Source organism: Cnephaeus nilssonii (genome assembly GCF_951640355.1).
Source record: "Cnephaeus nilssonii genome assembly, chromosome: 6".
Lineage (NCBI taxonomy): Eukaryota > Metazoa > Chordata > Mammalia > Chiroptera > Vespertilionidae > Cnephaeus > Cnephaeus nilssonii.
The window spans coordinates 58718656-58731274 of record NC_137077.1 but is presented as its reverse complement, the minus strand read 5'-3'; the positions used below and the strand labels follow the sequence as shown (position 1 = coordinate 58731274).

The 12619-nt window shown below is 50.1% G+C and overlaps 1 protein-coding gene across 2 annotated transcripts in view; it reads left to right on the top strand.

Annotated features, from left to right (window-relative positions):
- The window catches only part of PPM1H (protein phosphatase, Mg2+/Mn2+ dependent 1H), a 247544-nt gene that overhangs the window by 187216 nt on the left and 47709 nt on the right, over nt 1-12619 (top strand). For both annotated transcript variants that reach the window (XM_079775920.1, XM_079775921.1), the window contains exon 7: nt 10832-10895. In XM_079775920.1, coding sequence (XP_079632046.1) covers nt 10832-10895 — 64 coding nt within the window. The remainder of the gene's footprint in view (nt 1-10831; nt 10896-12619) is intronic.

Sequence of the window (12619 nt, the reverse complement as noted above, 5' to 3'; positions counted from 1 at the left end):
AAAAAAAAAGAAATCTTACCTTTGTGACAGCATGGATGGCCCTGGAGATTATTATGCTAAGTGAAATAAATCAGTCAGAGAAAGACAAATACTATATGATTGTATTGTACTCATGAGGAATCTAATGAACAAAATAAACAGAAAAAATAGAAACAGACTCACAGATACAGAAAACAGACTGGCAGCTGTTAGAGGGGAGGAGAGTTGCAGGGTTGGGTGAAAAAAGACTTAATCGCCAAAAAAAAAAAAAAAAGAAAAGAAACCTCATAGACACAGACAGTATGGTGATTACCAAAGGGAAAGGGGTGGGGAAGGTAGAATAAGGTAAAGGGATAAATGGTGATAGAAGGAGACTTAACTTTGGATGGTGAACACACAATATCATATACGAATGTTGTATTATTGCATTGTACAAACACTGAAATCTATATACCAGTGTTACCCCAATAAATTCCATAAAATTTTTAAAAATTGACCCAAGACAAATGTAAGAAATTTCAGGGGATTTCTTAACTGTGAATCTTTGAAACCAGGACGTTAAAAGGGCCGGCGGGGGGGCGGGGGGCAGATAGACGTAATAAAAGACCCAGGTCTTCTGGTGCTGCCCTTAAAGAAACACATGTGCATGGATATCCGTGCAGCGCGAGGGAGAGGGCCGCCAGCTGCGGGGCCACGTCCCGGAGCAGGAAGCAGCCTCCGCGCTCTGAGCTGTGGTTAGTCTTTGTGTTGGTTCCTTTGGAACTACAGATGGCCGGCCGGGAAGAGGAAGCATGGGGTGATTGCCAGTCCTGTGCTGCTTTTTCCAGGAAGGTCTGGGAGCGGGGTGTGGGGAGAGGCGCGTCAGGAGCGCCTCTGAGGACTCGGTGAATTGCTTAGTTGGGGTCGTGCCAAGCTCTTAAAAGCCACGAGTGGCATTCGGGCTTCATGTACGTGTCTGTTCCTGACCAGCCAGGCCTGGGTATGTTCCATCCCGGCCTCCTGGGATTCGTGCTTCTGCTAAGACGTGGTTGTAGGGAGGCAGAGGTGGGAACCAGAGGCCTCGATGCTTCTCCCGCCGCCCCCGTGCAGACCTGCTCAGCCCGTATGCAGCCGCCTCTGTCTGCCTGGGACTTGGTTTCTGCTGTGAAGAAACGAAACTTCCTGTGGCTTTTACCGCCCTCCTAGGGGTTCGGAGCGTCCAGCTGAGGGGAAAAATCTCCTTTCTGACTATTTCAGACCAACCCACAAGCACCCCGTTAGCTCTGGGAATCCCTCGGGGACGCTGGTCTTCACAGGAGAGCGGAGCCGTGGACTTTTCTGGACACGCTGCACAGGTGCTGTCCTTCACGCTTTGTGTCCTTAGCGACAGTAGAAAAGTATGAATGGGGTGTCTCGGGCGCTCGGCCGGAAGCGGTTTCCTGTGGGGATGCACTGCCTTCCTGCTGTGGCCACCAGCTCTCTGCGCTCTGCGTCGGCGGCGGAGGAGACACTGAGGCCCTAGGACCTTCATAGCCACAACCTACAGTTCAGTAGCGTGTCGTGTCCTTCACAGAGACTTTCCCAGACGCCTGCGTTTCATCCTTGCAGCCTTCCACGGAGGATGCAGCCCCAGAGCAGTCAGTGAGGTCGAGGCACTGTCCCCAGTTCACCCAGCCAGTTCACGTGAGGACAGACCCTCTCTTTAATGAGCACAGCAGGGCCCGCCAGGAGGGGGAGAGAATCCAGGAAGGAAGCTTCCCCTGGGAGGAAGGGCGTCCCCGGCCATGGCCAGAGGTTAGCGAGTGGAAGAATGTGACCCGGGGGTGCAGGCGCGGACTGACAGCATCAGGCAGTCCCTGAAGGGGGCGGCGTCCTCGCTGCCCCAGAAAGGGTCACGTTCTCCTTGAATGACTTGGAAGCGTTGCTGAGGAAATGAAGACTTAGGGAAAGGAGTGGTGTTTCTGGGTTTTTTTCCTAATTAATGGTCACGACTTGGAAGAGCCGGGAGGCTGTGGGAAGTGATCTGTGTGGATAATGCCAAAGCATGAACGTGCAGCTCCTGGCCTGCGGGTCAGGGAGCCGGAGTGGCTCTGGCTGGGAATGGAGGAATCCAGCAAACACGCATGTTCTTACGTGGGAGGCGTGCCTTCGCACGGAGACTTTAACCGGAGTTAACATGGAGGAAGGAACCGCTGCAACAAAAACCACCGTTCTGGGGTTATCAGGAGAAAGCAGTGGGCAAGGTTACGACTGCTATTTTTTTTATATATATATAACTTATGACTTTCTACTAATATATACAAGATGGGGCAAAGGTAGGTTTATAGTTGTGACTATGCGAAACACAGAACTTATTCTTGCATCATTATTAATTACTGCATTATTTTCCATACGAACAACTATAAACCTACTTTTGCCCCACCCTGTGTTGGTGATAAAAGGGAACCTAAAAATTTTTTTTAAATATATTTTTATTGATTTCAAAGAGGAAGGGAGAGAGAGAGAGAGAGAGAGACAGACATCAGTGATGAGAGAGAAACATTGACTGGCTGCCTCCTTCGTGCGCCCCACTGGGGATCAAGTCCGAAACCCGGGCATGCGCTCCTGGTTCATAGGTCAATGCTCAGCCACTGAGCTACACCATCCGGGTGGAGAACCCAAAATTTTAATACGAAAGCGAAGTCCACGGTATCACTGGTGGGATTCAGCCCTGAATCTCTGCCACAGGAAAGCTGATGAAGACAAAATGAATGGGGAAGTGAAATTTTACATTATGTCTTTAGAGGGAAGCTTGTGTGCAAAGGAGGAAGGGCCAGCTTTGATTCATTCATTCATCCATTCAGCCAGTAACTACTTTGCATCCATAATGTGCCGACACGGTTACAGCAGAGTGCCTGCCGCCAGGAGCGAATGTTCGGTGGGGGTAGGGGGGCAGAATTTAAACAAATAAACGAATTAATGAATGAGGTGGTTTCCATTTGTGCTGCGTACATGCCAGGAAGGGCTGGAGCAGGAGAAGCAGGAGCACCGTGCTTTTCGGCGGGTGGCCAGAGAAGGCTGTGAGTGATGCCCAGGAGCCAGCCAGGGAGGGCCTGGGGGAGGGGCGGCCCAGGCAGAGGGCAGGCCCAGGCCCGTGGCACGTTAACTAATCAGCCAGAAAGCTAGTGTTACCGAGCGCGGCGGGGTGATACAAGATGTCAGATCAGTGTGTAAAGATCAGATTGTGGGGGCCCCCGTCGCCGGGTTATACTTTAAGATGATGGAAAGCCAATGGAGATATGTAAGCTGAGGAGTGATGACTGTGGATTAAGAGGAAAATGGTGTGGGAGACTTGCATACAGCCCTCCTGGCCAGACTAAGAATATAAGCAAAGGTTTTTCTGATAAAATTTACAAAACTGAGCCAGAGACAAGACGCGTGCATCCTGGAGGAGTCCGGAGGTGGCTCCTCCCCAGAAGGGTGAGGATACCAGGTGGCTGCACGGGGCCCAAGTTCATGTGTTCAGAGAAACACCCCAGGGAGCAGCCGGGCCCAGAGGCCCGAAAGGGACGTGCCTGTGAGCGAGCATCAGCTGTGGCCAGCACACCCGAGATTAGAAGGCGCCACAGGAAACAAGAAGGTGCTTTGCTTTCATTTTGTAAACCTATAAATAGAGCAAGAAATTAGGGAGGGCAGGGTAAAGCCGCTGCCTGGGGGACAGAGTGTTCATTGATTTGCTCACTTAGTTGAATGTATGTCAGACACCCATTGACATTGGGCACCACAGGTAGCAAAACAGACATCTCTGTCCTCATAGAACTTAAGGGGGCAGGGGGTGAACAGGGAGCAGTAGAGAAAATAAACACAGTAAAGAAGCAAAATACTTAAAATGTTAGATGGAGGCAAATGCCATGGGGAAAAATCCAGCAGAGAAGGGGAACAGGAAATTTGGGGGAGGAGAGTGGTTTTAAAGAAGGCTATTTTTTTACTTGGGTTTTATTTAGAGCCTAATAGGAAAGCCATTGGAGGGTTAGAGGAGGGTAGTGACTTTATCTGACATTTTAAAGTAATTACTCTGGTTGCTCTGAGACTAGAGGTAAAGGACAAAACTGAACAGTTTTCAACACTGTCGCGGCCTTCTCCCTAGTCTGGGCACCATCCTCTCATGCCTAGATTATTAGAGGCCCAATGTGCCATTGCAATACTGTCGGCAGAAGACGGTGCCAGGACTAGGGTGGTAGTGAAGGTGTTGAACACTTTTCCAATTCTGCATCTGGAAGGTAGAGATGACAGTCTTTGATATCATGTTAATAGACCAAGTACTCAATTCCTATTGTTCCCTTCTTCCTATAAGATCAAGAAGCAAGGAATGGTAGGCTGCTAGCAAGAGAAGTATTAAAAAGAGTTGCCACACGTGGAGGCTGGGTCAGGAGCACGTACCACCAGAAGGTAGCTAGAATGGCTGGGTGAGGAGGGGAACTGGCCGAGAGCCACAGCCAGGGAGTGAGCGGGATGGTTCAGAGAATGCATCTCTGAGGAAAGCGTTCTCGGGCAGCCACGTGGCCAGGTGCTGCGGAGCAGGGATGAAGGCCCTGGGGGAAGCAGGTAGGAGTTGCTAAGTTAGGATTCCGGAGGCACTATCAAAACAGATAACGTTCCTGAGAATAACATCAAGGAAAAGCGTGGAAAAGCAATCTGTGAACCGATTGGCGTCGTCCGAGAAGGTGGGAGAATATTCCGAAAGGGGGCGGGGAGCATCAGGGCCCGTGGAGTCTCAGTGTGGAGCGTGGGGCTGCCGGAGGAGCCGTAGAGCCCCTGGCTTCAGGGGGAAGGGTCTGAGGAGCGGCAGCCACTGGGGAGGGTACGATCCGGGCACCGCTTGGACTCACTCATAGGCCAAGCTCACTTAGGACTCTCCCCTTTGTGATAGGGTTTCTAGGCTGGATGATCATGGATGTGCTGACTTAGTAAGAAACTTTATGGTTTCTTTTAGTAATTCAGACAAGATGAGGAAACTGTGCAGAGAACAGCTAAGTTGCTTTGTAGGCAGCCAAAAAGCTATGCCCAGAGTCTATAGACACTGTGTCTATATGAATCAGTGTTTTCAGCCTTTTCAAATCCTAAGTCCCTCCCGTTCCTGTTTAAGCATTAATACCTCACTGTCTACTCTGCTGTTGAATCTCTCTTCTGTGCCTTTCCACCAGACAGGAATCGTTTTTCAGATTGCACACACTTTCACCCACGTGCCTCCTGGAAACGTTGATGCGCCCTTGCCTGGTTAGCTCGGCCTGGAGGAAGGTCCCTAAGGACTTGGTTCTGCTTAACCTTTTTTCCAAATCGTGGAGGAAGACAGCAGAGCCACTTAGCAAATTTAACGTGACACAGCATCGAAGGAGAGCTGGTGTTTTGGATGAGAGGACGTGAATTCAGACGTCTCTGGGTGGATGGGAACAATGGACTGAGACCAGCAAGATAAAATCAATGAGGGCACCAGAGCTTTCCGTTCAGAGGGAGATGCCTGTTGCGTAAATACAAACTAGAGGAGCCCGTGACCCTCTCTCGCCTGTTTTCCCGCAGACCGGCGGGCTTTGATTTGGTCGGCGTTTTTGTTTGTGTGCTTGTTTTCACTCATCGTTTCAGTGTATGACCCCAAACCACACATACACGGACGCGTGCACACGATGCAAATATAAGCTGCAGTTATTTAAAGAGGAACGAGTCTGTCTCAAAGAAGCAACCCTTGCTTTCTTATGTGGACCACAGCTTAAGTGTTTTCACTTCTGAGTGCCCCTCTCTGAGGACACAGACAAGCCCCGACGCCCCGGATGGCCCCGACCACAGTGTTCGGTGCTTAGTTAATAAATATTTGAATGGACAGCGACGTGGGTGGTTAGAGATGGTGCCCCAGGTCCCGGGAAGAACAGCTGAAGGAACTGGGAAAGAGGAAACTTGGAGACAGCTCTCATCAAATACTTGCAGAACTCTCAAGTAGAAGAGAGACTAGAATTATTTCATGTTTTTCCAGAAGACAGACTAAACATACCAACGACTGGCTGTTTGGGTCAATTTAAGAATTGACTGGGGACGTCCTTCAGGGAAGTGGGCATTAGGTGTTATTAAGGTCCTCGGACAATGACTGATGGCAGAGGCCAGGGACCGATCTGAGCTGTGCTGAAGGGAGAATTCCTGCATCTGGGGTACTTAGTGGTCTTTCTGTCTCTCCCAGGGCTTTGCCTTTTGGTGGGTCCAACACAACTGGTGCCTTGTCTTTTCAGCTTTGCAGAATCCACATGGCGAGGGAAACGATTGCTTAAAAAACAATGTTTAGTGCAATCTTCTGAGGATACTGCCCTGTGTTAGAGAAAGCCCTTTAATTTGGCCCTTTTTAAGCCTTGAATTTTTTTTCTCATCTCATCTTTTTGTCAGTTGGCCTCATAAATATTCATAGAGGAATTGACCCAAAATAAGAGTTATTCTAAAAGTCTTTCTAAGCCTTTCAGCTACGCTTCAAGTAATTATTTGAATATGATCTCTGCCCGGTTATACTATTGTAAAACTAGTGAGTAATCCGTTTTGGGAGTTATTTTTAAAAATTTAATCAGGATTTCAGAAATCGTAGGATCTGATGTGAAAGACGAGTCATTTTTCATTCATCTCTGGTCACGAGTGCCTCCATGTCCTGGAGCTCTCAGGCTTCAAGCCTCTGTCCTGATCCTCGCACCTCCCCCGGTTGAGAAGGATGGAAGCCACGGCCGAGCTGGACGCGTAGATTCAGGCCCACGGCCCAGACGTGGACCGTAGTGAAGTATGAACAGCAGGCAGGCCTTTCAGGGGGGCAGAAAGTGGGGTGGCCCTTAAGCTGCGAGAACAGAGCTGAGGAGCCTGCTGTCTGTGGGAGAGGCTCCCCCGGACTCTGACCACAGCCCCGCCTTTTCTGTTTTCCCTTGTAGACTGTGTAGTGCAGCAGCTGCTAGTTTTGTCCACACGTGGTCACCTTTTGTTCTTTTACCTCACACAGAAAATTCTCCTTCCTCTTTTGCCAAAAGTCCCCCTCCATCCAATGCCTGCTGTTCCCCCACTGAGAAGTGGATAATAATGGTCTCCTTGAGTCTCTCCAGCTAGAATAAGAAATCCCCAGAGCTGAGCCCTGACATCACATCTCTTTGGTGTATTTTCTGGGAAAGTCTAGTTTAGCCCGAAGGTCACTAACATGTGTGTGATCTGGGGAGAGGAGCTCAACATCTCTGAGCCTCAGTCCCCTTGTGTATAAGGTCTTGGAGTAGTTTCATTTTTTTTTAAATAATTATTGTTGAAAATATTACATATGTCCCTTTTTTCCCCCATTGACCCCCTCCAGCCTGCCCCTGTCCCCCCTACCCCGCCCCAGGCCTTCAGCACCCCATTGTCTGTGTCCATGGGTTATGTATTCAAGGTCTTCGGTTGATTACCTCCCACTACCCACCCATCCCGCCTTCCCTCTGAGATTCTGCAATCTGTTCCATGCTTCCATGTCTCTGGGTCCACTCCATTCATCAGTTTATTTAGTTACTTAGATTCCACATGAGTGCGATCAGGTGATACTTGTTTTTCTCTTATACAGAGTTTCCTCAAAAAATTAAATGTGGATCTACCATTTGACCCAGGGATCCCACTTCTAGGAATATATCCTAAGAAACCTGAAGCACCAATCAGAAAGAATGTATGCACCCTATGTTCATAGCAGCACAATAACAATAGCGAAGATCTGAAAACAGCCCAAGTGCCCATCAGTAGATGAGTGGATAAAAAAAGCTGTGGTACATTTATACCATGGAATACTTGCAGCTGTGGGGAAAAAAAATAAAGGGATCTCTTACCCTTTGAGGCAGCATGGAGAAACCTGGAGAATATCATGCTAAGTGAAACAAGTCAGTCTTTGGCGGTTTTAGGCTCTGTAAGCAAGCACCAAGCTCAGTGCTTGGCGTGTAGAGGTGTTCAGTAACTCATAGCTGCTGTCATTGTTAGTTGGCATTAATTTATACAGACTCTTCAATCAAGTTACCAGTTTTAACTCTCGAGCCTTTTATTCTTTATTTTTCAAGACCTTAAGTATGGAGGGAAGTCCAGCTTCCTTCATGATGAACTATGCTTAGGACCCCGAAAGATTGATGGGGAGGGTATTATACTTGCTCTTTTTATCTAGTTACTCACCTTGGTCATCTGTGGGGAGGGCTCACATTTGATTGAAAACCAACAATGGCAGAAACAGAATAACCCTTCCTTATCCAGAGTTCTCTTCTATTTTTAGTGGGATTGTTTTGTTCTTGAAGATGAAGAAACAGAAGCTAAAATACAATATTAGACCTTACAATTGTCTTGATCCTGTGGGTGAATTCCAGGATCAGTGTCTGTCTTTCAGAGCTATGGTGAACGCAGACCTCATGCTCCTGGAATTCTGGGCCCTGGAGAATTCGACTCCCTGGGCTTGTGGTGGAGTCAGTGAACCATTTTCTTGCTGCCTTTCCACACCTGTGAAGGGTGCTCTTCGCCTTCTTTCCGGAGCACTAAGTAATTTCTAGTCATTGATTCTCAACTGCTGCCTTCTGCCTCCCATTGAATTTCAGGCTCCTGGGCCTGGACCCTGGCCCAGCCCCTCTCCCGGTACTGTCCCCACCCGTCTGAGCCTGTCTCCTCACTCTCCGCACCTCTTCCTCCATGTCCCCAAGTCCAGCTTATGCTCATTTCAGAGCCTTTCTTAGGCCATTTCCCCCGTCTCCCCTGAGTCATAGAGTCTGTCATCTTGTGGGTCAGCTGCATTTCAATGTTCTCTAATGACACTTGGTCTACTGCAGTAAGTAGGCTGCTCATTGGACTCATCCGGGAAGCCTAGAGAAGATCCCGGTGCCTGGTTCCCATCCCCAGAGGTTCAGACTTCATTGCTCTGCGGTGGGACCTGGGCAAAGGGATGCTTTAAAGCCCTCCCAGGTGACTGAACATGCAGCCAAGACTGTGAGCCACTGGTCTACAGACCCATTCAACCCCAAGCTGAGTCTGTGTTCTAATAATAGCTGCTTGTTCCCCAATGACTTGTATACTACAGTGTTTTAAATAGTTCATGTGAATATAAAAACATTTAAGGAGCTATTTCCCCTTTGGGGAAATTGGATAGATTTAGGGGCGGGAGGTTCTGATTTTGACAGTCCAATTCTAGAGCACCACTGGGCTGGCCTGACAACAGCCCCAGCCCGTGCCAGGTCTCAGCTGTGCCAGGCACTGTGCTGAATGCATCCTAAGCTCGTCGCATTCATTGGCCCATTGGAATCCTCACAAGCCCGTTTTTGAGCCCGTTTTCGCCCTGTGATCATGAGGATCCTGAGGTCCAGAGAGGCTCATCTACCTGCCCAGGGCTGCACAGAGAGCAGTGCTGAACCTGAGCCCACCCTACCCCCTGGGGAGGAGCAAGTTCACTAAGTACTTAACTTCCTGGGAAATAAGGATGTACCTGCTTCAGCTTTGGGGTTGCACTCTTTAAACTGGGTTACATCCTTTTTATATTGAGAGATTCACTCCCAACTTGCCGCGATATATCAGGACTGGGAGGCCATTTTGCAATTTAGTTCTTTTCATGCCCTCAGGAGACGTTACTTTATTTTATTTTTTATTTTTAAATATATTTTTATTGATTTCAGAGAGGAAGGGAGAGGGAGAGACACATAGAAACATCAATGATGAGAATCATTGATCGTCTGCCTCCTGCACACTCCCCATGGGATACCGAGCCCGCAACCCAGGCATGTGCCCTGGACCGGAATTGAACCCACGACTCGTCAGTCCGCAGGCTGTCACTCTATCCACTGAGCCAAACTGGCTAGGGCAGGAGACGTTATTTTAGAAAAACATCTTGCTTCTAGAACCTAACCTAGTAGAACCCACCCCAACCTCTACTTTGTCTTCCTAATATTTCTTTGAGGTGGTGATTAGGCAGTGTCATCCCAATTTTGAAGAGAGGGAAACTGGTGTGCCAAGTACTAATTATGTCCTAAATATTAGTAATAGCTCACTAATTGGGTGCTTACTAAGTGCCAGGCTCTGACCTCAGCTGTTTACATCCTGCGTGATTATCCTCGTTTTCAAGGTGAGGAAACCGAGACCAGCACAGGTGAAGCGACCTGCTCAGGGTGCAGGTGGTAATCGGGTGCCATGTCTGTTGGCTTGTGTTTAAAATTCCTTATGAGCAAAATTGCAAGACACGGGCTTCATTTGCTCCCCAGCCCTGGCCTGTGCCGTGTGTGCGTGGCATCTGGACAACCATGTCTGAAACCATTGAGGCATAAACCGGATTTTCTTTCGTGTGTCGAATGGCCATTTAATAGCTATTGTGAAACAGAATTTTCTGCCAGCCTTGAATATCACACTGAGGTCAAGCAGGCTCTAAATATTCCTCTCCAGCCATCCCCACACCAGGCTGCTTTGGCGTAAACAACCCCCAAGGTGAGAACTGGCTCTCGGCGCATATTCACTCTCCATCCACGTCAGAGCTCCGCTGTTTCTCACAGGTTCAGGTTAATGACAAGGCCCTGTCACTGGTGCTGGGCACTTCATTATCCCATGGCAGTAAGTGCTCAGGACAGGAGCCCCCCTCCCCTTCTTGCTCATTATGAATGGGCCAACTTATTCTTTCCCTCTTCAAGCATATAAACCTTATTTTCTGGTTCATTAAAATATGTACACACACACACACACACACACACACACACAATTCTGTAGGGAGAATAGCTCTTTAGAAAGAAAGAGATTGGCAGTGTGCTGAGCGGATGGAGTCTCGGGGAAAAGAAGGCACCGAGCAGCCCGTGTCAGGGGAGCGGGTCACTAATTGAGTGCAAACCTGTTAAAGAATGTTGTTTATCCCCTACAGGGCATACAAAACCATTGAGGATGATGACTTGAAGTTTCCCCTAATATACGGAGAAGGCAAGAAGGTAGGCGTCCACCTCCCCCAGGCGGAGAACAAGGCCGTCTCTGCAGAGCCGGGCGGCCTGTGCGTTCCACTCTGCAGCGCCTGGTCCTACGGCCCTGACTGCGGAGAGCGTCACCTCCCGTGTCCTCCAGGCCTCCTGTCCTGAGGGTCCCAGGAGTGGCAGGCTTGGGAGGGGTGCGGCGAGCTCAGAGGGAGGGAGAGTCAGTTTTGTGAAAATAGCAGTCCCCTTTACCGTGTGTAACATGACCACTTGCACATACATCAGCGCATTGTGTGTCTGACAAGCCACGGGCAGGCAGAGCTGGCGGACGAGGCAGCTGAGACTCTAGGTTAGAACCTCTCAGGCACAGCCAGGCAGCTGCAAGGGGTGGTCCCCGCTGCGGAGCCGGGCCCTCTGCCTCCTCCTCGTGCTCACACCCACCTGCAAGTCTGCTTCTCCACGTGGCCTGTGGACGGGGACCCAGAGCCTTACTGTGACGAAGCTGTTGGACCACAGGGACCCGAGCGCGTGCCGGGACAGCACAGAGCATTCCCCACCAGCACCCAGGCCCCGTCGGCACCGCACGCTGAGCAGCAGGCACTGCTGACGCGGAGGAAGCTGTCGTCTCTGGGGGTCTGTGCGCAGAGCCTGGGGGAGGCTGCCATCCTGGAGATGAGGAGGCTCTGAAGCCAGTTCCCAATCAGAACAAACACCTTCTGAGTCACTGCATTCTTCCTGCAAACAGAGCCGTTCCAGCCAGGTGCTGAGAGTTCCAGTGAGAAGTGAAGAATGTGGCCACATTCAGAAGAATGTTCAGCGGGCATTTTCCCAGCATTTGATAGCTTTTAGCAGGAGGAACTGACTCATAAGAAAACTGGAGGATGCCTTCCTGAGCAGAACTTGAGTGTGTGTGTGTGTGTGTGTGTGCATCTATGAGAGAGGAGAGAGAATGAGTTAGTTAGATTTGAGAGCTCGGTGGAGCCCAGCGGTGATTTCATGGGAAGGCATTTATGGAGAGAAGTGAAACATGACTATCTGATCCATGTAGCGACCACTTTTCAAACGAACGTGTCCCTTTCCTGGAGCCGGGACACCCAGCTCACTGTCCATGGTTGAGGATCGTGACAAGGAAGGGCTCTGTTCCCGAGAGAAGTACTTGAGCCTCTCAGCACCGTGGGTACCATTAATGCCATCACTCAGCCCGGTGCCCCAGCGGCGCCTGGAGTTCTCCGTGGGCTGAGATTCTCAGTGTCCCCCGCGGCGCCAGTGAGACCAGCGGGCTCAGGGCCATGTCCTCCGAGGGCCGTACCCCCAGTCCCTGTCCAGCCTGGCACCTGACACAGGGCAGGCCCTCAACAACTGCATGAGGATTAAGTCAGCCACTCGGTTATGTTCAGTATACTGTCCTCCGCATAACAAAAATGGACAGAGGTGTTCTTTGAAGATTATCAACAGTAAGATTTGAAGGAGCAAGGTTTTCCCAGTCAAGAAAAAGTTCCATTTACCAGCACGTCGCACTCCTCCGGCGTGTCAGGGAATTGGGGCTCGGCAGCCCTGTGATGTGCAGCTGGCCGGTGCTGTCGCAGGAGCTGTGACCTATTTAAAGGCCGCATGGCTCCGTCTTCCCCGCACCCCTGCAGCACAGCCGCTGCTGGGGTCGCACGGTTTCCCGAGGCAGCTTCACCTGCAGCGCGGCCGTGCCGCCCCGGCCTTTAGGCGCGTCCCTCTGCACACACCTGCCCCGG